Source organism: Protopterus annectens, chromosome 9.part0 (assembly GCF_019279795.1).
Source record: "Protopterus annectens isolate FY-2018-M chromosome 9.part0, PAN1.0, whole genome shotgun sequence".
NCBI classification, from domain to species: Eukaryota; Metazoa; Chordata; order Ceratodontiformes; family Protopteridae; genus Protopterus; species Protopterus annectens.
This window is the reverse complement of record NC_056743.1, coordinates 26,365,512-26,392,463: the sequence shown is the minus strand read 5'-3', so window position 1 is coordinate 26,392,463 and position 26,952 is coordinate 26,365,512. Positions and strand designations below refer to the sequence as shown.

Below are 26,952 nucleotides of genomic sequence, written 5' to 3'. Positions count from 1 at the left end.
GGAACACAGTTTGGAGCTGCTAGGTCTGACTGATGTCCATAGCTGGGAGATGAACTAGCAACCCTAGGGCTAGAGAGGCTTTCCATGTTTATCCTGTAGACTAGTACCATTTGTCTTACTAATGTCTTGCAACAATGATCCATCCAGTTGTTCAGACAGCTATGATGTTTGTGAGTAGCCTCAAATAGATTTACGTTCCTATTGGATAGCTGTGCTTTATGGGGGGGGTGGCATTTGCCAGCTGTTAACCACAAAAGGAAGGCCATGTCTTTAATCTGTTTTCAGTGGCAGGAAAAACAACTGCCATGTTTAAATAATGAAAACTTGGTCCAGGGTTTGTGAGAAATTAAAAAAAAAAAATAGACTGAGAATTTTATGTAGCCTTAAAGGGAGTTGATCTGGAAAAAGCAGTCTGTCAGAAAGTTATTTGGTAATGCTGTTGTTGGGATGATAAAAAGCTTTCAGTTGGTAAAGAGTGAGTATATGTAACTTGTGTATGGTTTGTAAGCTTTCAGAGCAGGGAGAGACAGAAAAAAGAAAATAAAAATAAATCTTTCATTGGTTGCTCATTTCATAATGAGTTTGTTGTGGAGAGTCAGATAACTTCACTGCAGCCTTCATGACCAAGCTAAGCCTATGTTTTAAAAATTTCCAGTTGAGGTTCAACTGTAGACCAACTCACAGACTTACAGGGGCCATGATATCCCTGAAATGTATATGTTTACCCAGTTATGCAGACGATCAATGCAAAACTGAATTTTGTTGCATTTCAGTAAATGTTTTAGTTTGAGAGTTTCTTGCTTCCTTGATGGTTAATATATCTTGTTTTCATCTCTGTGTCTCTTTGCTCAGGTACAGACAGAATTGAGGTATCCAATGCAGATGGCAGCATGAGAACTGTGCTTATCTGGGAGAATCTTGATCGCCCTCGCGACATTGTTGTGGACCCAGTTGGAGGGTGAGTACCTTTCTATGTTCATATATACTGTTAAAATCTAGTCACAACATTAATGACAAATAGTGGAGGAGTTAGTGTCATTTGCAGGTCTTACAATGAGCAGTACGTGCTGTTAATTGTGATTTATAATGCTGCTTCTAGTACACAATCTGAAGTTTACTATGCAGATGTCATATCGCATTTGGTGACCTGAGAGTTGGGGGTTACACAGTGTGTGAGCATCAGAATTAATGCTGTCTTTATCTAGTTTGGGGAGAGAGACACTGTTGGAAGGACTAAGATACTGGGAATTGCATTACTTCTTGAATGCTGGATATCCAAGTGTGCAGTGCCTTGCTGTCTTTCAGCTGACCCCCAAGTAGAAGTACTGTTGACCAAACAGAAAGCCAAGAGATGACCAAATATATATAAAGAAAGGTAGAAGACGACACAGTCCTTTAGATGCATATGACTTTAGGAAACTGGTGACGCAGTGCCTTCATCTGGGCAGTATGGAACCCTTTAAGTCACGCTATCATCTTATGTTCTGATGATAAATTCTGTATGGATGATGTATGGAAGAGACAGATGATTGATTAAGCCTCAATGTTCACAGCTTGTCCATATGGAGACATAACCATAAGGGTGCAGTGGAAAGGAAAAGACATCTCACTGTGTTTTAGTGTTGTCAGATTGGCATACAAGAATTTTAGAGTACAATGGAAACTGTCTGCACTAATATGATGGTTAGTTAGCCTTTTTGACATTCCAGGTCGGAGTTGGGAATTAGCCATTTCATAGTCGCTGCATTTTAACTGCCAAGTTTGAAATTTAAAATCTTATATTTCTTAGTAAGTTCACCCTTAACCACACAAAAATTAGTTGAACCTTCTCAGTTAATTATGATCAACCTTCCAACTGCTTAATGTTGTGAGTTTGATGTAAATGCATCTTGACATCTGATTAGTGATTTTCTATACTGCCCTTCTGTAGGGGCTCAAATTGTCTCATCATCCCAGTCTTTGTGGTACAGAAGGATAGAGTTCTGCTGTGCCGTAGGAGACTGGAGTTTCTGTAGTGTCACTGGTTTGGAAGAGCCTAGTTGGGAGGGGTGATGGGAAAGCAATGTCTCTTTGCTGGTTTCCTTTTCTGTGGGGGGGGGGGTTATGTGTGGTTACAGTGCTGCTAAGGATTGAATAGAGTGTGATAACCAAAAAGCTTTGACTCGGTTGTTGGGAAGAGTGTGGTTATGGCGTTGTGGCCACCCAGGCCAGGATGCCGGTAGCCCTGGCAGGATGCACGTGGGAGTGTGCATGCTTCTGTATGATAGCACTGATAACTCCCATGTTGATGCAGATGCCTGTGTCACCAGCAAAAGGGCAGGAATATAGACCTGTGTAGAAAATCCTTTCATGGCTTCCTGTTTGATCATGTCTTGGACAACTCATTATTAGAGGAGTAAATGGGCTGAAGTGGCTCTTGCCACAGAGGGAAATGAAGGGACACTGAAGCTTTCACCTCAGTTGTGAATGTGGTTTGCTGTGAAAGTGGCTTGATGTCTGGCAGGCGTGAAGCAGGGGAAGTCCTTTGTCATTGTCAAACCCGATATCCTTCTATTCTCATGTTGCAGTATTCATAACAGTGGGGAGTTTCTGCCTGCAGTGCCACCGTCTGGCCAGTATACCAAAGTCTTTTTTCCAGGAGGGTGCATGTGACGGGTCATAAACCGACATTTGGTATAAAAGTGATGTCTGCACGCGACCTCATCAGACTTTTTCTGCCGCATTGAATGTCGGACTCCTTTTTGCCAGTTCCGTAAGCAGATCGCGTTTCTTCAGATGACTGGTTATGATTCCATTCAATACCAGATGACCACTTCTTCAACCGATACAGATAAGTGCCCTTTTGGGTATTTTCCTTGTTTTTTTTTATTACAGTTTAGACTTGCATGTCAGCTAGAAAGGGGAAGTGTGCTTGTGGGAGACAAATTCCTCACAAGGACATGCACGAGAAGTGTGTATTTTGCTTAGGTGAGGCCCACGACCATACGTCCTGCCCCATTTGCAAATCTTTCATTTCCCAAAACTCTTGAGCAGCCTTCCCGCAGTACTCAAGTTATATTTAGAGAATCAATGGCTATGTCACTGAGGACTTGGTATGGAAGGAGGGATAGGCCCGTCTGAAGAGCAGCCAAGGAAGAAGGCTAAGAAAATTAGGCCGGAATCCCAAGCTGCACTTCAGGCATCCAAGCAGGTTCTTGAGGCACTTGAAAGCCCAGACGGTGGTTTCAAAAGCAGGCCCGGGAACCTTAATGGATGCTGGGATGCCAGAAACCATGTGTACATCTGCTGAGGCTAATCAGCCATCAGGCCCTAATGGCAGAGGGGAACCACGACTCACTCAGTTGGAAGGCCCTTCTCCTCCTCTTCCTACTAAACAGATGTCCACCTCGATGCTTTCTCCACCATCTACTCTTTGAAGAGAAAACAAAAAACTAAGCACCCTGAACCTCAACTAGTTCCTGGCTGGGAAGTGTTTTCACAACTTCCCCTCACTTTCTCACCTTAGCCACCCTTATAGGTATCTGAGGAAGATTACTCTTCTTCTGAGGAATCCTTTTCTTATGAAATAGACTCCCCCAATGATTTTATTACCCCAGAGGAGGTGGATTCCTTTTCTCCTGAGTCTCCAGGAGAAGAATTCATCTTTGGGGACACTATTTCCCTCATGAGGGAACACTTTAAGTGGCAGGCTTCTGATTCCAAGAAAAGGTACTTTTACCTTTTACAAATGGAACAGCCATCCCCTTCTGCTGTCCCCACTTTATTACCTGCCTTCCAGGATGCCTTTTTGTCTGCTTCTCATTCTCCTGACTCACAACCACCAGATTCCAAATGCCGAGACCATTTCTGTAAGGTCCCCCAAGACACCCAGTACCTCTTTAGAAACCCTCCAGCAGACCCAGCTGTTATAGCTGTCTCTGCTGACAAATCTTCAAGACAATTACATTCTACTGCTCTTTATCCAACAGATAAAGATAACAAATTCATGGACAGACTAGGGAAGAAAGTGTATAGCTCTTCTACTCTGGCTGTAAGGGCCCTCAACTGTCAAACACATATGGCTAGGTATGTCCTAGATACCATATCCAAAGCCTGTACCCTCCTGCAGTATTCTAAGGTGATACTCCTGGGTAAGGCTTCAACCTCTCCCCATGGATTTACAGACAAAGTTACTGGACGCACCCCTAGACAATAAGGCCCTTTTTGGACAGGCTTCTGCTGAGCTCCTCAAATCCCTTTAAGAAAAGGGAAAGGAACTACAAAATCTCAAACAGCTTCTGGTATCACCTTTTCCCAGATACCATAGAAACTACCCACAGAAGCCCTCCTTTGTTAGAAGGCAGTCCTTTCACACAGGTCCTCAATTAAAGGGACGTAGACAACCCAGGAAAAATTCTCACCAGCTCCTCCTCTACATCCTTTCAGATACAGTCTGACCAATCCAGACCACCTCCACTGTGACTCACTTCCTTTAGACCCAAACACACCCTTAGCCCTTCGTCTCACCTTCTCCCTACCCTCCTGGAAGATAAACACAGCAGAGCAATGGGTCATCTTTATCATTCAGAGAGTATATCTCATGACTTGGTGGATTGGTGGATGCTTCCACCTTTCCAAGGTATTCCAGAACTTCCAAAAAACCAAACCCACCTATTTCCAACCATCATTCAGCAACTCCTAACTTAGGGTACCATAGAACAGGTACCCGCCCCACAAAGAAACACAGGCTTTTACTCCAGGATGTTTCTTGTACCAAGGAAAGACGGCCCTTGGAGGTCAATCCTAGACTTATCTTTCTTAAACCTCTTCCTCAAAGTTCCCAGCTCTAAAATGATTACCTTACCCCTTCTATTGCCACTCATACCCTCACAAGCATTCCTGGTAGCCCTGGATTTGAAGGATGCCTACCTTCACATTCCTATCCACCCTAGTTATAGGAAATACCTCTGCTTTGCTATAGGCTCCTGCCATTTTCATTTTTCTCTGCCTTGCCCTTTGGTCTCTCCATTGCCCCTCGAGTGTTCACAAAGTGCCTAGCCCCCTTCATTGCAGGACTCTGGGTTTACAGATATACCCATATTTAGATGACCTGCTTATTCTTCATCAAGACTACCAAGTGCTTCAACTTTACCTACATCAGGTGTCTTCCACCCTAACTCAGCTAGGGTTCCCCCTAAATCTAGAAAAATCTCATCTGACCCCCTGTCAGGACTAAGTTTTCTTGGGGTGCAGGATCAGAACAGACAGCATGAAAGCCTTCATCCCAGACCAAAGGATCAAAGACCTTTGTCTATACTTTACACAGATCCTTACCAACTCCTCCTTGACAGAACGGGAATTCCTGAGGATGTTAGGCCACATGGCATCTTTGATACCCATGTTACCTCTGGTAAGACTCCACATGCGCAAAATCCAGTGGGTCCTAAAAAATCTATATCTATGGAGCCAACACTCCCAACCCATGGACTCGCCCCTTCCCCTACTTCTCTGCCTAAAAAAGGAAGTACAGTGGTGGGTGTCAGCACTGCACCTCAACCTAGGAACCCACCTACAGGTTCCAGCCCCCCCAACAACAACTCTCCACAGATGTGTCAGACCAGGGGTGGGGTGCAGTGCTCCTAACAAACCAGAAACAATTTTCAGTGCAAGGCAAATGGTCCACTCTAAGACAAAAGGACCACATCAACATCAAGGAAATGAGGGCATTACTACTAGCTCTTCTAACCTTCCAATCTACCCTCCTGCCAGGAACTCTGAAAGTAATCACAGACAATATGATAGTCCTGTAGTACATCAGCAAGCAAGGGGGGACAAGGTCCTATCCCCTATGCAGCCTGGCCATCCAGATTTAGAACTTAGCATCTTCTCTCCAGGTCCACCTGGTAGCAGTGTACGTCCTGTCAACAGAAAATGTTATGGCAGACAAACTCAGCAGAGCCTCAGCCCCCTCTCATGAATGTATGCTTCACAGAGAGGTTTTCCTGGACCTGATACACAGGTGGGGTATTCCACAAGCAGATCTCTTTGCCTCCCCCCCCCCAGAACAAACAGATGTCCAAATTCTGCACAAGGGATCCACATCCATAAGCTTGGAAAGTGGATGCATTCTCCTTTTCTTAGGAGGGAATGCACCTTTACACCTTCCCTCCTTTCACACTAATTCAGAAAGTCCTTCTGAAAATTCAGGACGACAAACCCAAAATCCTATTGGTGACCCCGTTTTGGCTAAGACCGCATTGGTTTTCCATCCTACACTTAGTGGCCAAGGGCAATCACCACAAGTTACCTCACCGACTACACTTGCTCACAGAGAACAAGGGATTCCAACTCCACCCATAGGTGAACAACTTGAAACTGACCTTATGGGTGATAGGGTTCTAATCCCTTACAGACACCTATATTCAGAGGACATACTCACTTGGTTTTCTGGCCTCCTGTAGAACATTATCAGGAGAAACTATGTAGCAAAGTGGCGCAGATTCTCCAAGTGGTGTCAAAGGAAAAATCAGGACCCGCTTATTCCTGTACCAATGGTCCTGTCCTGTTTGTGTGAGCTACTCCACTCAGGACTAACTTACTCTTCAATCAAAGTCCACTTATCTGCCATTTCTGCTTGTCTGCCCATTTCAAAGTCCACTTATCTGCCATTTCTGCTTGTCTGCCCATTTCACCACCTCTGGGATTTAGGCTAGAAGTCAAGCTGTTTCTAAAAGGAGTCCTTCATATCAGACCCCCCAGGAAACCTACTCCCCCTCCTAGGGACCCCAGTTTCATGTTAGAAAAACTAACTTTACCTCCTTTTGAACCAGCTCACTCAGTTTCTCTGAAATTATGCACCCTGAAAACAGTTCTGCTAGTGGCCCTTACCTCCGCCAGGAGGGTTTCAGAGATACAAGCCCTTATGGCTACCTCTCCTTATCTTATTTTCCATAAGGACAGAGCTGCTCTCAGGACCAACCCTTCCTTCATGCCCAAGGTAGTTAATGAACTTTCATTAAATCAAACCATTAACCTACCAGTTTTCTATCCTCATTTCCAAAACTCTTCAGAGAGGACTCTTCATTCTTTGAATGTACACAGGCAACTCAGGTACTACTTGGACAAAACCAAATCTATTAGAAAATCTGACCAATTATTCATCTCCTTCCATCCCAAAGCCGTAGGGAAGACAGTCTCCAAACAGACCATTTCCTCATCGATCTCTAAGTCCATCACCTTGTGCTACTCCCAGCATGGAAAATCCTTGCAGGGCCATGTTAAACCTCACTCTACCAGGGTAGCTGCTTCCTCTTCTGCCTTTTTCAAAGGCATTGACTTCTCCATTTTAGAAGCAGCCACTTGGACCTTGGTCCACACTTTCACCAAGCACTACAAGCTTGACATGGCCTCCAGATCAAGAGAAGGGTTTGCCAGGTCAATCCTCCAAGGCCTCGTTGACCACGGAAACCACTCCTCCACCCAGGTTTATACCTAAAGCTCTGGTACTGTCCCTACTGTTATGAATACTGCAACATGAAAACTGAGGGACATAGAATAGTTGTGTAAGAACTTAGAATAACCTTAGGTGTCCTTCTCTTCAATGTTGCAGTATTCAGTCCCACCAACCTGCCCCCTCTTTCTCTCCTGTCACACCATGTCCTACCTGTGGGGACGTAGTCATACCTCACCCCAGCCTCCACACTCAATACAGTCTACCTACTACTGTGGGGCTGGCCTACATGTAAGTCTAAGGGTCTCCAAGTAGGACCCACCTTTAAACCCACAGGAGCTCTACTGTATGCGGCAAAACATTCTGATGAGGATGCTTGCAGGCGTCACTTTTATACCCAATGTCTGTTTATGGCCGTGGTAACAAAGACTTTGGTCTTTGGTCCTGGAACAAAGACTTTGGTATACTGGCCGGACGGTGGTGCTGCAGGCAGCAACTCCCTACTGTTATGAATACTGCAGTATGAGAATAGAAGAACATCTAAGGTTATGGTAAGGTCTTACACAACTATGCTTTATTCATTAATTACAGTATTTACTGCCTTGTTTCATAGATAGAGACATTGAATTCTGATCTTTAGAGATTTTCAAATTGGACCCCATGTCTAGAATTTACAGAGTTATTCACTCACTTTCATCTTTTTGACTCGTGAGTGGTAGAAGATTATATTTTGAATATTCTTTTTTCTTCTTCATAGGTTTTACCAGATGATATTCAAACAACTAGTCTTGCCTTTATTATTATTATTTTTCTTTTTTTGTCAAGGTTCTGCGCTATTTATTTGCAGTATGGGGGTGTGCTTCCATCCATCCACCCATCCATGCTGAACCCTTTTCCCGTTTTGCACATGGGATCAGGATGTCACTTTCACAGTGATATCATCCCAAGCCTTGCTGTTTGTAGTAAAATGATATGTGCTTCAGAAGTCTAAAAGGGGGGTGGCTATATTCTCATGCTGCACACACGGATGTGTGCTTGCAGACTTGCTGGTGTCATTGCACATCTGTATCACTAGAGAGAAAGACGGGCCTCAGCTTAAAAAAAAGGCACCCTGCAGCAGTGTGGTAGATTGCTTGTAACTAGCTGGACCCTTCCTCATTGCTGTAGTGACCGGAAGTTGACTGCCGGCAAGGCTTTCTCACAGGAGAAGCAATGCCTATCCAGTAAGGCTTTCTCCCTTAAGACTCTGAGGTCAGTAGTGTAGTGTAGGGAAAAATGGTGCAGTGTGTGCCTTGCACTGTCTGTCTGTTAACTGTAGACCGTTACCTGGGTAGTTACAGATTAGTTTCATACTTAATTGTTTGGGTGTTGCACATGTGTAGGAGTAGATCCAGAGGTCTGCCTTACCCCTCCTCATTTGCGGTGCGGCCTCTAAAAATATATGCAGCTTTCAAATACTCTCAGGCATAGTTAAGATCAGTTAAAATGCAGAGCCCTGCATGTGTTGCCCACTTTCATTTAGCTCACAGCATGATTGTATTGAACTGAGCAGTGAAGGTTTTCAGACCCGCATAAAATGGATTTATTATGGATGCAGTGTAAACTGGCACTAGTTATGTGCATGTGTGTGGCTCTGTGCACATCTGTTTGTATCTAGCATTGGAGGGCTGATGTGAGTGTGCCTTTGTGTTATGCTGTAAGTACCTGTTCTGGTTAGTTGCACAAGATAATAAGGCAGTGTCCAAACTGATCAGCTGAGGGGATTGATAGTCGTGCAGATTGTATCTAATTCTATTCATGACCTTGCACTTTATGTATGACTGAATCTCACTGAATGTAAGAAATGCAACTCATGGATAAGTAGTAGGCCGTCAGGCCATTACAAGCTTAGCCATAACCATGTGTTCAACATTTCCCTCCAATATCAAGAAGAGTAAGGCAAGATAGATGGAGGGAGGATTTGAGGCTGCCCAACCACTTTGTCTAGGCTTGCTTTGAAGGTGGCAAGGGTGCTAATCTGCTAGACATGTCGTGGAAGTTTGTTCAGGAGGTAAATTGTGCATTGGGATATGAATGTGTTACACCAACTTGCCTTACATATCTGTTGATGAAGGTGTACTTCACCTTTACCTGCTGAATATCTGCAGAAATCTGCCAAGTCAACTGCTTACCCCATCTCCATTCTGATCAATAGAACTATTAGCGAAGGTCACATCCCTAGCATCTGGAAAGTCTCCCATATCATCCCCCTTCATAAAGGTGGTAACTCCACCGAATTCTTCAACTACCGTCCTATAGCCCTTCTTTCTCCTTTGGCAAAGACCATGGAGAAATGCATCCATAGGCAATTGCTAGACCACCTAATCCAAAATAACATACTTTCTAGCTGTCAACATGGTTTCGGACCTTTCCATAGCAGTACCACTGACCTCCTTTCCTTTACAGACTGTATTGACAAAAACCGTAACTGTAATATGCTTTCCTCTGCACTGTTTATCGATCTTTCCAAAGCATTCAACATGGTAAGTCATCAAATTCTTATTGATATCCTCAAATCTCTGTCCTTAGATGCACTCTCTATTAAATGGCTCCAATCCTACTTACATAAAAGACAACAGGCTGTGCTTTGGCACAACACTCTTATCTACCCACCTACCAGTTAAACTCGGTGTCCCTCAAGGGTCCATATTTGGTCCCCTCTCCTGTTCTCCATATTTATCAATGATCTTCATCTAGCAATCCCCCAGGCTACTTGCATATACAATACACAGATGACTCCACACTTATATGCTCATCCACAACTACCTCTGAACTTCACTCCCTTACCCAAAAAGTATTTAACACAGTTGAACAATGGTTCAGTCTCCGTTGTCTTCTCTTGACCCCCAACAAAATAAAAATTCTCCTTTTCAATCCTACTAATAAGTCCTCTCCCATAGATTTCTCAGTTGCATCCACTAATGGTACCATTATATCACCTGACCCCAACTACCAAGCTACTTGGTATTACCAATGACAACAACCTCAACTTTGACTTTCGCATCAACAACACTTTAAATTCTGTCAACAAAAAACTTGGCTCTCTCTACAGAATTAAACCTTTCCTATCACCTACAGCTAGAACTACTATTGCACACACTCATCTAATCTCTGCACTCCTCTATGCCGCATCCATTTTCACTAATCTAAGAACAACCCCAATAAATTGGAAACCTCCTATAATAGCATAGCCAAATTTGCTAGTGGCAACCCATTTAGGACTCACCATTACTTTAATTTAAACCAGCTAGAATGGTTGGAACTACAGAATCTACTTAAATACCACCAACTAATCATTACCCATAAGACTCTTTATCAACCCTCTGATACTCCTATTCTATCTAACATTATCACCCCCTATATAAAGCTGAAGTCCTTAGATTCATCTCAGAAACTTCTAGTTAACACATCTCAGTCTAAGAACAGGGCTGGAGATTCTCTCTTCTCTAATACTGTGGGAAAATTCTGGAATCTCCTACCCAGCGACCTTTCCTCACTTTCCTCTATATAACTCTTCAAAAACAGACTGAAACTTTTCCTTAGAACACACTGGTTATGCCCTTGTACTAAACCTGACTAGTTATCTATTCTGTCTAAAATATGCTCTGCCTACCCTTTTCTTGTCGTTAACGCTTCTATCTTCCTTACTAGCAATTTCTTTCACCTTTTCGCTATGTCTTTCATTATTTCTATCCCATTGGATACTTATTTCAAAATACTCACTGTTACTATAACTAAACATTAAACTGCCTATTTTTTTATTATGTACTGTACTTGTATGTTTTTTAACCTGTATTCCTCCTTTTTTCATTATGTACTGGTGGTGCTGCGGTAGTGTTGTCGCCTCATAGCAAGACGTTGTCCCGTTCGATTCTCAGCTAGAGCGTCTTCTGTGTGGAGGCATACGTGAATGGGGCGTGCCTTCATTGAAGGTTGTGTGTCAGGGCTGGTAACCCAGTACGTAAAAATCCACTACCAATCATTAGCGGACCGGAGTTCCGCTGTGGCGACCCCTAACCAGGAAAAGCCGAAGGACACAAACAAACTGTATCTATATGTTGATTTGTACCTGCATTTTTCACTTTATTGATTTCTGTCCTCTCTGATCATTTCTGTATTAACCAGAAATGTCCTTGTATATACAACTGATGTTATTTTTGATATTTGCTGTTTTTTTTATCTGTGTGTCATGGAGCTTTTCTCCCCGGGCCTGTACTGAAAATGGACATATATCCAGTTAGACTGGCCCGGTCAACAAATGTAAAATAAAATAAATAAAACGTGGGTATTTGAATGAATAGGAAGTCAGAGAGCTGGATGTTTCATGCCACGAAAACCAGGCACAGGTCCGCATGTAGGAATCCATAAGAGACTAAGTAAAGAGAAAGTGCTGTCATTCTATCCAGATAATGAAGACTTCTGAGGCCACTGATCTTTTTAATTATTCATCTCTAAGGTCCCTCAGGTTGAGTGGCATGTTTACACTAATACATGCCAGAAGGTGCATTATATTCAGTAATGGGTCTAATGAGATATGAATAAAGGGGAATTAAGAATATTTTTGTATCTAGTAAAAATGCCTTTGGAAATTAGATGAGACAGATAGGGGGCTTTCTGAACTACTTTGGAGACCTGATGGTCAAATGATAAGGAATTATCAATAAGATTACCTAGGTCCCTTATGACGGTGACTGATTTGAAGTCTGGTCACATATGTTGTATGTGAAAATGTTTTGCTTATCAAAGTGAATTGTGTTATGTTTTTTCACAGTTAATTTGACACCATTGTCCTTGCACCAGTTGTTAACATGATATAACCCACGTTGAAGCAATTGTGTTAGTGGAAGATCGAATAACACCACCCAATTTGCAGTCATTTGCAAACTTCGATAACAATAGGCCTAAAGTGTTGGATTGTAGGTTTAAGATATAGATGCCACATAGAAGAAGAATCAACAGGGTGCCCTGTGGTAGACCACTGGTAACATTTATGCTTCCAGAAGTGACACTTGCGAAGTTTAAGTACATGAGTTCTGTCAGACAACCCGATGTTCATATCGATCATTGCTGCAGTAGCCTTAGCAGTATGGGTTATGTACTGCATAGTGTATAACAGCTAGCCAGCTTCCAGATTTTCAGGGCATCTTCCATGTGGTCAGTCAGTTTTAGCTGTGCTGACTGAAAAAACAGGTTTGGGTGCCAAGCTTTTCAAAGTTTTCCTGCCGCTGAAAACTGCACTCCTGAGGATTTCGAGGATCAATGCTTGGCTTGTGCTATTCCTTTGCTGGGCAGATAAGTTCCCTTTGGGGGAAACCTTCCATTAAAAAAAAATGTTTGTTTATTAATACTTTCCTGTTCAGGTAAGTTATTTTAAAGTTAGAAGTTTGTTTTTTAAAGGACTGCCATGAGACTGTATGGTACTTTTAAACAAGAATGCTGCTTTTTCCTGTCAGTTTAAAAGTTGTTTAACGTAATGGAAAACCATTTTTTTCTGTGGAGAAATTGTGTATATTTTAATTTTGAGGGCTGGTAAAGTGTTTAAAGTGCATTTTACTGTATTTATATGTAAAAAAGTGAAGTTTAAAGGCTTTTAAATTTTACTGGCTTTTACTGTTTGTTTTCCCTGAGGAAAGAGACACCATTCTCAGCTTGTCTATGGAGTAAACTGCTTGTTCCAGCCACAAAAATAAAAAGATAAGCAAACAGCCTTTGCCACCACACCAGCCTAGAAATGTGCCTTAGCCACAGGTGGGTGTCTCTGCTGTGGCCAATTATTGCATCTCAGACCACTTATATTTTACTGTGGAATCCTCCGATGTAGCACCTAGAGCCATTATGGGCCAGGGTTAGCCACATCCTTTATGGCTGTTGGGGTCCCCTTAGTAGGCAAGGGAGAGACACTGTTGTCAGTCCTGGAAGAGGGAACAGGTAGGGGCTTCCCTGTTTTGTCAGAATGTTGTGCCTATCCCTGGAGAAGCTGCTGCTGCCATGATAATGGTGTTGGCCCCATTTTTCCTGTAAAAAAAAAATGGGAAAACTTAACACGCATCTAGTCCTCCTCATATTTCTTTAGGCAGGAATGTTTAGTTGATCTGGCTCAGGGGTTTAATTTATGTCATTAGTATTATTATAAAATAGTCTCTGGTAAACGAAAGAGGAATACTTCTCTTACTGAAGAGAGTCACTATTCTGAATCTGGATGGAAAGGTGAAGGGGACAGATGCATGGTTTTCTCCTCAGATTTCTGATTCAACCACGGAGGAGAGCTCAGATTCTGATTATCGCTGTTGTGTTGGTGGGGGTCTCTTTCTCTGAGACTATTTCCAGAATGTGCCAGTGTTTTCTGTGGGAGAACACTGTGGTTTCTCAGTCCCTCATAAAATACTATACGCTTTTACAGAAGGAATTTCCAGACCTTCACCTATGCCTCCAGTTCTGTCATCTTTTGGAGGATGTGTGTGTTAATGCTTGCAGGTTTTTTGGTAATGAGACAACTGCCCCTGTGAATACAGATAGGATGTATAACGTTCCTCAGTCTTTTACATTTTTATACATTCTTCCTAAACCTGACCTTGCAAATATAGTTTTAGTTAATTGTACTGCTGCTGAGCATTTAGTAATTCTAATTGATCTCTTTCAGATAAAGATGGGAAGATGATTGATAAGGATGAGTAAAAAGTGTATGCTTCTGCAACTTTCATTTTCAGAATTTTGAATTGTCAGGCTGCTGTATTCTAATTGTCAAAATATGAGGAATATTTTCTCTACAGTTCCTTCTTGTGAAGAAAAATCTGCTTTAAATAATTTAGTTTCTTCAGTTGTTCTAATCAGTTCTCAATGTTTGCATTTTGTGTGTGTGGCTCAATTGATACTTCTTCCAGGACTTTGAACACTGGCACTATTTTGAGGAGGTTTACCTGGCTGCATTCTCAGAACGTCCCAGATTATGTTAAAAATGAGATTTTAAATTCTCCTTTGGATATTGGAATTTACTATTTGGCCCCTCTGCTGCAGAGGTGATCAAAAAGTGTGATGAAAAATGTAAACTGATTCAGGGAAATTCTAAGATTTTTCAGGCCTTCCTTTTCCAGATTTTCAAAGGGATTCTCTAACCCCGACCTCATCCAGTTTTGTCAAAAAATAGTCTCAACAAAATGCAGGTAAACAGATGTTTAAGAAGAAATGGCAAAGGGATTCTAAAAAGAATTCTGGAACCTCCCAAAACCAAGGGCAGTCCCACAAGTCAGAATGACTATTTAAGAAACCTTATCCCACCCTCACCCCCTGGTCAGATCAATTTCTCTTCCAGAACGTCTGTATTTCCACTTTTCTTGTTAACATGTAATTGTTTCAGACAAGTACAGATGTCAGTGGGATGAAATTTAGGGGGTAATTCCTCATCCACCAGACTAGACTCCCTTATTTCTACATGTCCTTCATCACATTCTCTCCCATGGAGTGATAGAACCTGTTCCTCCTTCCCAGGTGGCAAAAGGTTTGTATTCAAGGATGTTTTTAGTGCCAAAGAAAGAAAGTACTTGGAGACAAGTTCTGTTTTTTTTCTTTCCTAAACCTGTTGGTGATAGTGCCCAGTCTCATAATGATGTCACTTCACAACCTGTTACTACTGTTTCCTCATTCACCTTTTTTGTTTACACTAGAATTAACAGAAGCTTAACATTACATCCATATTTATTCTAAATTCAGGCATTTCTTAAGATTTTGTGTGTCCAGATCACATTATCAGTTCTCTGCCTTATCCTTTGCACTATCCACTGTACCAAGAGTGTTCATAAAGTGTCTAGCTCCAGTTGTAGCTCATAGGAAGCTACAGAGTACCACATTTTTCCATATTTAGATGACTTGCTTATCTTCATAGGGTCTTTTTTCTAAGTATCAGGAATCTCTCACTTAGGTGGGAGATCTCTTATACAGGTTGGGATTCCAAGAGAAGATTCAAAAGTCTTTTTTTGAATCCATCACACAAGTTTGTGTTCCTGGGGGGGTCAGCTAGACACGTCAGTTCAAAGAGCTTTTCTTCCACAAAAAAAAAAATAGATCTTTATGCGGATGTGTTTCTAAGGTTTTCTTCTCAGACTTTGGTCACTGTGAGGGAATACCACAGGAAATTGGGTCTCATGGCATCTGTGATTCTCATGATACCTCTGGCAAGACTCCACATGAGAAAGATAACAGTGATATCGGACGTCTCTTTGGTTTCAGCACCAATATCCTTTGTCTTTTTATATACCAGTGTTGGGGTTTGTCAGAAGAGAAATCAGTTGGTGGAGATGGCTAATATCCTTAAGTCTGGGTCCCCCTTCTCCCTCCCTGTTCCAAAGCAGTCACTACAGTCTCCTCGGACTTTGCTTGGGAAGCAGTTTCAGGAGGGATAAAAGTGCAAGGTGTGTGGGGCACCAAGGGCAGATGCAAGCACATAGAGATGCTTTCCCTGGTCAAGGCAGTCAACTGTTTGAATAATCTTTGATCGTCAGGACCTTTTCAAGTTGTTACAAGCAGTTCCACTGTTATGTGGATCATAAAGCAAAGGAGATCCAGGTCATATTACCTTTGCAGACTAGCCATGTTAGCTTGGGATATAACTTCACAACACAGTCTCACTGTGCATGCATCCTACATTGCATCAGAGCAAAATTGTGAGCAGAAAAGTTAAGCAGGACAAGGGCAGACCCTCACAAATGGAAATAATATCAGGGGGGGTCTTCCAAGATTTGATCCATCTGTGAGGAGTTCCTCAAGTAGACTTATTTGACTGCACTCCGAACAATCAGCTGGAAAGATTCTACTCCAGGACTTCATGTAAGAAGTCCTGGAAGGCTGATGCCTTTTCTTTTCCTTGCACAGGAATGTTTCTTTATGCCTTTCCACCTTTTCTACTAATATCCAGGGGACTTTTGAAGATTCAGAAGGAATCCCCCAAGATCATTGTGGGGACTCCTTTCTGGCACAGGCAACAGTGGGGAGTGCTCATGGGCAATTGCCACAAGCATCCTCACAGACTGGATCTACTCACATAAGAACAGGTGTGTTTGATAGACCCCATCCCTAGTCAACTTCAGTTGGCTGCCTGAATGATAGGGTCTTAATTCCCTTTAGGCACCTGTTTTTGTTTACTGAGGACATGCAGCAGGCAATAACTAAGGGATCATAGTATCATAGGAGGTTACTAGGCTATTGGCTCTAGGGCCTTTACAAGCCTAGCCATGTTTTACCCTTGTTTCCCTCATAGACTGAGAGAAATAGCCTATAGTAGTGCAAAATTTATGATTAGCACGGACTGCCCCTTTCCAAGAGGGACATAGATGAATCCCCCCCCCCCCAGAGTGAATTTATAGTTTCCCATCCAGTTGTCCAAGTTACACTTAAATATGGTCATTGAGGAGCTGTGTTTAACTTGAATTGGAAGTTTGTTCCAGAGGAGTAGTGGCATCTGGGAGATGTATTTGTCTCTCCAGTAAGTCCTGTTTATGTTGCAGGCTAGGTTAAGGTCTCTAGAGCTAGTGAGTCTTCTTCCATTAGATTTGCAGATGCGTAGCATTTCTATTAAGGCAGAGTCCAAGACTGCTGTGTATGCCAGGCACAAGTTGCCTCAAAGCAGTCTATATAATACAGAGTATAGTGACAGTGCCTTCAGTCTGTCTGTGTAGGTCATGTGATAAAGGTCTTGAATTTTCTTGGTGAGAAACCTCTGAGATCTCTGAAGAGGTACATACAGAAGGGAGCACTGTATTCTTTTATTGGTCTGATGAGAGATGAGTACAGAGGAGTTATAACCTCCTTCATTTTAAATCTGTTTCCTTACTTATGAGATGGGCAACATGGCTTTGGCACCAATCATTTGTCTGTGTAAGCCCTTTCTGTAGTACAGTGACATTGTTTTGGGTTTATGATTGCATCCAGTTTGCAGCAGTCCTCAGCGAACTTGATAAGCCACAGGCCATCTGTTTTCACCTGAACTTCTGAGAAACAGATTTCAAACGGAAGTGGAACCAGCACAGATCCTTGTGGAACACCACTAGTAACAGGTCTGCTGGTAGAGGTGGAATTCTCTACTTTGACTGTATGTGTTTTGTCGGTAAGCCAGTTGGCTACCCATCTAATGTCATATGGGCTTATCCCCAGTTTCTTTTTTTAATTTCTCCAAATCTTTTGGGTTTCTGTTACCATGACGGGAATGGACCCCATTCCTAAGAAGAAGTACGATTAAAGTTCATGAAATTAGTATTGTTTCACTCTTTGATGTTGGTCAAAAGTGCTCTTCACAGCACCCGCAGTGTGCCCAGTAATGACTCCTGCAATTTGTATGGAGTTACATGTATTAATAACATAACTAAATATGATTGTAAATTATTTTTTATAAGACCCGTTGCTCCTACTACTGTTGGAACTGTTGTTTCTGCTTGCAAATCCTGATATTTTATAACTTTGTGTCTATCTGCATGCAAGACACTATAGTCCCTGGGTGTGGTGATTTCAATGATCACTGCTATTTTTGTCTTTCTTTTCATGGACCACTATGTCCGGTTTTCTAGCATCTATCTTTTGAACTGTTGGTAATGGGTGAACCATGTGATGTATACTTCATAATTTGATGCTTTGTGGCTTATGTTTCCAGTGTTTTTCAGCCACTTCAATACCATAATGTTTGCACAATCCCCAGCAGTGCAACAGTTTTGCCACATTATTATGCCTTTCAGTATATAGTCCTTCTGCCATTAATATGTTATAGCCAGCAACGAGGTTTGCTACTGTTTCCAGTTCTGTCTTACAAAATTTACAGTTGTCTGTTTCTCCCACATGTTAAATGGATTTTGTAAACAAACGTGTACATAGCCCATTGTCTTGGGCTGCCAATATTAACCTTTCATCTCTTGGTTTGAATTTGCCTCTCCTTAACCATTCCTGCATTCGATCCTGATCAACATGAAGTTCTTACAGAGGTTTTCTTTACATTCGACTATCTTTATGCATTTTCCATATTTCTTGCCTTCTCATCTGGTCCTTCACCTTATAGTATTTTCTTTTTTGTTTTTTGGCACATTCAGTTGCTGCCTGATTTTTGTCTACTTCTGATTTGATTTGCATTCCTGCCTGACACCGGTATGCTTCTGCTTAACTAAGCAGGGAATTCATCTGAGATTTATTCTCCTCATGTTTCAAAAGTTTCACTATGTTTGGGTCTTGTGAGATCAGCAGATAGGTGTGCAGTCCCACGATTGCGGATATATTCATGTAATCAATTTCAAGGGAGCCCATACCTCCTTCGGAACGGGGAATGCATAATCTTGGTATGCACTGATTTTATACGTTCGTAGGTTGGTACTAGGTTATTTGCCCGAAGGCATTTATAAGCCTAGCCAGAATGTGTTGGCTTTCGCCACCCTCTTAGATTAGTTCCCTGTGCCTCTGTCCAGCAGAGCCACTGAAGTGATCCCTGAGGTAAACTTTCTGTTTCCCATCCACTCGTCAAGGTTTCTTTTGAAAAGTGTTAGCGAGGATCTCTGCCTAATGTAGATTGGGATCTTGTTCCAAAGCATGGGAAGTCTCTGGGACAGGAATCTATCCCTCCAGCACGTCCTATTTATTGTTGTGGTGAGGTTTAGATCCCTAGAGCATGTGGCTTGAGGGGATAAGGTTTTCTTTAGGTGGAGCATGTCCATCAATTCTGGGTTGGACATGGCCTTGTATATCAGGCAGAGATCACCTCTGAGTAGGCGGTATGCAACCAAGTACAACTGGAGTTTCTTCAGTCGAGCAGCATAGGGCATCTGTTTGAGGCCAGTGATCCTCTTGGTGAGGTACTTATGTGGTCTTTCCAGCTGTTGCATGTGTCTTGTAAGGTACATTCCAAATGGGGCGTTGTACTCTATGATGGGTCTGATGAGTAGAGGAGCACAATGACCTCTTTTGATCTGGATGCGAACCCTTTTGTGATTAGGTGGGCCACGTAGAAGGATTTTCTAACCACTTTGGCAATGTGATTATCAAAGGTGAGATTACTATCTACTTGGGTCCCCAGATAACTTATTATATCTTCCGTATTTAGGGGACTACCACCTATGTGGTAGTTTCTGGGTACTTTGTTTTTTCCAAAGGGGATGACTATGCACTTTTTGGAATTTAGCTTGAGGCCATGATTTTGACACCAGGTATCCGTCTCAGTGAGACCCTTTGGGAGGATGTCTGTGTCAGCTGGAGAGTCAATTATAGCCCCTAGTTTGCAAACTTGGTCAGCCATAGTCCTCCTTTGCTTGCCTGCATCTCTGAGAAGTATATGCTGAACAGGAGGGGTCCTAGGACTGAGCCCTGGGGAACGCCACTTGTAACCGGTTTAGAGTCGGACCTAGCTCCCACAACTTTCACCATGTGGGTTCTGCCCATGAGCCAGTTGGCAACCCATCTTGTGATGGTAGGGGTTTGTGTTCAGGCTGTTGAGCTTGTCTATAGTACCAGAATGGGGAATGGTGTCAAAGGCCTTAGCGAGGTCTAGGTAGGTTGTGTGTACCACCTTTCCCTTGTCTGTAGCCTTGGTAACTGTCTCTAAGGAGTCCACCAGGTTTAGGAGGCATGATCTGCCCTTAACAAAGCCAAACTTGGTAGGGTCCAGTGTTGGGAGGTTCCCAATGTCTCTGGTAATGAGTTCCATGATGATGCACTCCATAGCCTTGCAGACCAAGCTAGTCAGACTTATAGGGCGATAGTTCCCGGGGTCTGTTGTGGCTCCACCTTTGTGGAGCGGAATAACCGTTGCTGTGCGCCACTGTATTATGGGTATTTAGCCTGTGGAGAGGCTGAGTTTGAACAGTGTGTTTAGGTGAGGGGTTAGTTCGTTTTTGAGCTCATGTAGGATGCAGCCTGGGACACCATCTGATCCCATTGATGTTGTGTTTTTGGCTTTGGAGAGGACTGTTTTAACGTGAGTGTCTGATTTCAGGGGCTCTACATTCTTCTGGTATGGTTATGGGCCCTTTTGGGGTGAGAGGGGGGTGATGTTTCCACTGAACCTGTCTGCCAGGATGTTTGCAATATCAGTCAGTTCAGTGTATGTTGTGCCATTCTGCACTAACACCGAGCAGATCTGAGCATTGCCACTTAGATTCTTGACATAATTAAAGAATGCCTTGTGGTTATCTTTGGAGTCCTTGGCAATTTTTCTTTCAAAACTCGCCTTGGAGGATTTTATGAGGGATCGTAGTTTCTTGCTGATACTGATCAGGGATGTCTTCCCTTCTTGGGACTTTACTCTTTTCTGTACTAGTTTTCTCCTTCTATTGTATAGCTTGTTTATGGCAGTGTTCCACCAGACTGGTTTCCTTTTCTTGGAGGAGTGAGTCTTGGTTTTGTGTGGGATGGCATGATCCATGCATTCTTGTAGCTGCCTGTAGAATGCATTAGTAAAGGATTTTGCAGCTTGGACAGTGTTATCCTTCAACATGGGGGCTTTGAAACTTTCCACCTCGGTCTTAAGTAACGTGAAGTTTGCTTTTGAAAAGTTTTTCACGATGGTTTTCTTGTCCATGGGTGGGGGCAGAATATGAATATCCAAAGTGATTTGTTTATGGTCATATCTAACCAGCAAGGGGTTGACCTCTGGTGTGGAACACCGGTCGCCCATGTTGGTGATGACCAGGTCCAATATGTTTTCGCCTCTGGTGGGAGTGTTGACCAGTTGAACCAGGGCATTTGAGTTTATAAATTCTAGGAAAAGTTGGGCAAGGGAATTAGTACTTGAGTAGTTCTCCCAGTTAATGTTTGGGTAATTGAAATCACCCAATATTAGGGTGTTTGCTAGGATCTTTAAGTTTCCCAGTGTTTCCAGAAATGCGGAATGAGGGTCCTGGGACATGGTGGGTGATGTGTAGCAAGCTACAATTTGAATTACAGTTTTGCCCATTGTTAGTTGCACATGGATGATCTCTGAAGCATCGTGCTGTGCCACTAACCTGGAGGTGTGGGCATCCTTGATGAATATGGATACGCCCCCGCCTTTTGTATTTCGGTTTGGGTTCTGTGGCCGAAACGTATGGTATGAGTTGTAGCCTGATAGTGTTGGGGGTGCTCTCTGGAGCCTTAAACCAGGTTTCTGTTACTGCACATATATCAATTTTCTCCATACTGAGGAGTGCCTCGAGTGAGTGCATTTTTGAGGTTTAGCAGTGAGTAGCATTACCCTCAGATTTTTGTTACTTGTGCTATTTACGGCGGTGGGTTTGTCTTTTGAGCCTTGCCTAAAAAAGGCACTATGGGGGTGGCAAGAGCCTTATAAATAATTTGGCGAGTATGAAACATTCTCCTTGTTTTCCTGTCTAATCTATCAAGCAAGTTTTGCGGGCCAGTCAGTCATTCCAACACTGTAAGTTAAGACAGGAAGAGCAAATTGGTTTACAGCTTGAATTTTTTTCCTAGATGTCAATGCTGTTTTCAGGATTAATTTAACTCTTCTAAAATATTCCTTACTAAGTTTTATTTGCATTTGTTCATGTTTTATTGTTTATCCTTCATCAGTTCCCAGATATTTATACCCTCCCTCTTGCTCAAGTTATTTTATATCACATTCTTGTCCCAAACTGATGTTTTCTTGGTGCTGCAGTTTTTCTGCTTTAAAGGTTGATTTTGCACATTTATTAAGACTAGTTGACATTCTTATGTCATCTGAAAAATTTTGACAACTTGCAGTTGTGCTTTCATTTCCTCATCTGATGCATGAGCTATACAGTTTTGAATCATCAGCGGAAAGAAGATAAGTCTTTACACATTGTTGTTTTTCTAGGAGCCAAATTGTAGCCATGGCCTAAGCTGTTAAGTAGACAGCTTAATGGGTTAAGGGCAAGACAGAATAGCAGCGGTGACAGAGAGTCACCCTGGAATATCCCCCTTTGAATTTATATCCCTGGAATAATAATTTGTCCTTTATTGTGGCTTAATTGCAGAGTGGTCTGCCATTGTTTCATGGTCACTGTTGCGTAGTTGTTCAGTGTAAGGTGTATCTTAAGCATTTTTAAGCACTCTTTTATCCATGAATGTGGGAGACTATCAAATGATTTTTTTATAGTCATTCCATGCCATACTTAGATTCTTCTCTTTTTACAAGTGATCCTTTGTTCCATATGACTTTCTTTTGTTCTGTTGCCATAATTTAGTTTTCTTCTAAATGACTACTGTAAACTCTGTCAGAATCAATTCCAGTGTATAGTTTATACTTCGCCAGAAGGCAAATTATTAGTGTATAATTTTTAGGGTAGCTTGCAGGTTCACTCTTAAGCAGGAGTATTGTTTTCCTGTTGGTAGCTAGTTTGCGGTCTGTTTGGGGTGCGCATATAAGTAGATGTTAAGTTGTCTATCTCGCCTTCATTCTTGCTGGTCGGGTTTGGAGCCGATCCTTGGCTCCGACTTGGCCATCTTCAAAAGCTCGAGAGCTGCTTACTGGCTGGAGGCCCCCCTATATCCCATGATGCCTGGCGCTAGATACCCAGATCTCGTTTGCCGCTTCTGCTGCGAGGTTGTTCTACTGGCTCAGGTCGTATAAGTTTCATTATTATTGTATTTTTTTTGTTAAAAACTGTATTTGTTGGTGTAGAATTAGTCGTTAGTTAGACTTTAGTATTGTAGCTAGTTTTCTTCCTAGATTACCCTTCCTCAAGAAACTCGTTTAAGTTAGTTTCCCCTCCCCCCTTCTCTCCCTTTTCCACAGAAAGGTTCTTTCCATTTAAGTTAGAGGTTAACCTTTCTCTTTATCTCCCTTAAAAAAAAAAAAAAAAAAAAAAAAAAAAAAAATTTTCTTCTAATTAAACACCGTTAGTGTTTAGTGATAGTTTTCGATAGTTTTTGTTGTAATGGTACTTGTAGTAGGTTGTGGTAACTGTAGTGTGTTAACTTTTACTGTTGGTTACCTTAACCATCTGTGCGGAAACTTGTCCGTGGTTTTCTCCCTAGGATGTCCAAGGATCCAAAACTGTCCGGATTCAAGAAGTGTGATTCATGCTGTCAGAAGATGTCTCTGACAGATGGTCACACTTGTGTTTATTGTCTGGGCGCTGTGCAACTGCAGGACTCTTGCTCGATCTGTCATGCCTTCAGTCCAAGAGTCCTGCAGGAGCACAAAAGTAAATTGATTCTGAGGGGTATACTTAAACCCCAAGATTCACCGGCAAAGGCTCAGCCAGTGAAATCTTCCAGGACACCTAAACAGTCGGCTCCCAGTTCTGAGCCGTCGTTGGGTGAAGCCACACAATCCATTTCGGCTCCGGCTGGAACCGATGTCCCTCTCTCCCAGTCTGCTCCGACACTGTCTTCAGAGCCAGCTGAGAGTCGAAAGAGATCCAGATCTCCTTCTTTGGAATCGATACGTTCGGCTCCGAAGTCACCCCTGCTCCACTCGGAGCGTAGTCATCGATCGTCCCACTCTTCTCGGTCCTCTAGACTTTCGGACCATGACTTGGAAAGAGTGGTCAGTAGGCTCTTAAAATCGCAGGCCCTAGCCAAAATGTTGTCCAGCCCTCCTCATCAGGAATCTGCTCCATCCACAGCTGTAGATATTCCTCCTCTGACTCTTCCTATGAGCTCGGAGCCAGAGTTCATTGGGGTTCCAGTCGGTTTAACCGTCGGCACCGATACCCTCTCTTTCAGTTCCGTCGTTGGCTCCGATCCCTTCCATGGTACCTTCCCTGGAGGGATCTGGGCGCCGAGACTCCATCGTCGGCTCCGAGGGGGCAAGTGGCATCGGACCCTTGTCCGACCCCACTCTCACTCTCGGTGTTTCGGTGCAGGTGAGCTTGGCTCCCACATCTGCCTCAGAGCCATCCCCCTCGGTGCAGGGAGGGCTTCTGGTTTCTTCGGAGTTTGTGCCTTCTCTGCGTCCGGGCAGGGACGCCTTCAAGGTGATGAGGAGTGTACTGGCCCCTGAGTCAGTCCCACGATTGACCCCATCGGCTCCTCCCCCTAGGGTGCCTGCATTAACCTCTGCCCCTCTTCCAGACCCCAAGCGTGGGGATCCAGCACTCCAAGACACCCCTTTGGGTGTATCCTCCTCTTCCGAGGCCTCCCCTGATCTTTTAGAGGAGCCACCTCACAAGAGAAAATGCAAGAGGAAGCATGTTGACTCCCCCGAATCTGTCACATCGGATACCGACTTAGAGGAGTCAGAAGGGTCCCCAAGATCCCCCTCTGAAGATGTCTCCTTCTCAGACATCCTTGAGGTGCTTAGGCAGAGGGGAAACTGGACTACCCTAAGCCCTTCCGAGGATGAGTCAATATTCCTGGATGCGTTTGGATCCTGACCTTCCACCTCCTGGGTGTCTCCGCCTTTCGACCCACTGATGTCTGTGGAGGCTCGAAAGGCATGGACAGCTCCAGACACAGTGGAACCGACCCCTAGAAGACCTGTCAAGTTCATTACTGCCCCGCAGGACAAACAGTTCTTGACCAAGGGTGTCCCTGTTGATGCCATGGTGATAGCAGCGGCCACAAAGAAGGAGTTGGCAGAAACTTCTTCATCTGTCCAGCCCCCTAACAAGGAGTCCAGGACGATGGACAGATATGGGAAGCGGATGTTCTCTTCAGCGACCTTTTCCATGCGGTCCCTGAATTACCTGTGCCACTTTACCCATCTTCAGAGGGATCTCCTGAAAGAGCTTGGAGATACCCTCCAAGATCTATCAGCTGAGGGGGCCCAGGCTAAGGCAGCCTCCCAGCTGGCGACTCATAATTCACTGGTAAACTCCTCCATGTGGCTCATTTTGTATGCAGCCGATGGTGCGAGTAGAGCTGCAGGCACAGGCGTGGCCCTAAGGAGGCACGCTTGGATGCGGCTATGTAACTTTGCGGAACCTTTCAGAGCGTCTTTCACCAACACCCCTTTTGATGGTTCCTCTCTCTTCGGATCACAGGTGAAAGATACCCTTACCAGGTGTGAGCAGGAAGGCAAGACTCTCTCTGCCTTAGGAGTCCATTTTTCCACTCCTTCCAGACCATATCCTAAGGGTCAGAAGAGTGGGAAGATGTGGTTCCGGAAATCTCAGGGAGCCTTGCCGGACACACGTGGTGAGTTCCCCTCCAGGAGCAGAGGAGGGAACAATAACAGACAACCCCCCTCGTGGCAGAGGGGCTCCGCAAAACCAGGGCAGCAGAGAATCTTTCTCTGACAAGCCCTTCCAGCATCCCTGAAGGCTTGCCCGGCTGCTCACCTCTGGAGGCAGTTGGAGGAAGATTATCGCTGTACCCAAGAGCCTGGCAAGACATAACACAAGGCAAATGGGTACAGTCCGTCATATCCGGAGGCTATAGAATTCCCTTCGTTTGCACCCCCTTAAGGTCAAACAAGTCCCTTCCAGATGTTCCACCCAATCTAAGGGACCAAGCAGTGCAAGAAGTCTCAAAACTGCTAAGAAAAAGGGCAATCCAGCAAGTCCCAGCAGACCAACAAGGATCCAGAATTTACTCAAGGTACTTTTTGGTACCAAAAAAGACAGGGGACTGGAGACCCATTTTGGATCTCAGCAGACTAAACAAGTCTGTACAAAGAACGAAGTTCCGGATGGTCACACTTCAGTCCATTTTACCCTTTCTGGGTCAGGACAATTGGATGTGCTCCATAGATCTTCAGGATGCATACTACCACATCAAAATGGACAGACGCTCCCGAAGATTCCTTCGCTTCCGGCTGGGAGCCAGCCATTATCAGTTCAGAGCTCTGCACTTTGGTCTCACCACAGCCCCCAGGGTGTTTACCAAATGTATGGCAGTAGTTACCGCTCACCTGAGATGGCAACGATTCCAGGTGTTTCCATATCTCGACGACTGGCTCCTCACTGCTACCACCAGACATCACCTGCTGTGAGCCAGAGACTGCACCATCGACACTTGCTCCAGGCTAGGTATCACAATAAATTTCGAAAAGTCTGCATTGTCGTCCTGTCAGTCTATCACCTTTATAGGTGCAAATTTAAATACCAAACACATGTTAGCGAGCCTCCCACCAGACAGGGTGTTAGTGATTCGCCAGCATGTCAAGGTTTTATTAGCATGCAAAAGGATTCTAGCCAGGTTTGTCCTTCAAACGCTAGGTCTCATGGCAGCAGCGATCATATTGTCCCTCTAGCTCTTTTTCACATGAGGATTCTCCAGTGGCTTCTTTTCATCCAATGGTCCTTCCAGCAACTTCCCATGTCTTACATGATTATGATTACTCAGGAATGCAAGAAGCATCTTGCGTGGTGGATGGTCTCCACATCAGTGCTCCATGGAAGACCATTTGTTCTCCCCCCTCCAGTGGCTACAGTGACCACGGACGCCTCCCTTATTGGGTGGGGGGGATTATCAGGGCAGAACAGTCCAAGGCACCTGGCAACCTCACCAGTATCATCTGCACATAAATGTCTTGGAGATGAGGGCCGTGCTCTTAGCGTTGCAGGCTCTTCAGGACTCTCTTCCTACCGGGAACATTGCAGTTCAAACGGACAGTATGT

General features: G+C 43.6%; 1 protein-coding gene across 3 annotated transcripts in view; it reads left to right on the top strand.

The window, feature by feature from the left end:
* LRP4 (LDL receptor related protein 4) overlaps positions 1-26,952 on the top strand; it is a 2,374,694-nt gene that overhangs the window by 1,854,686 nt on the left and 493,056 nt on the right. For all 3 annotated transcript variants that reach the window (XM_044082533.1, XM_044082532.1, XM_044082534.1), the window contains exon 19: positions 853-958. In XM_044082533.1, the coding sequence (XP_043938468.1) occupies positions 853-958 (106 nt within the window). The remainder of the gene's footprint in view (positions 1-852; positions 959-26,952) is intronic.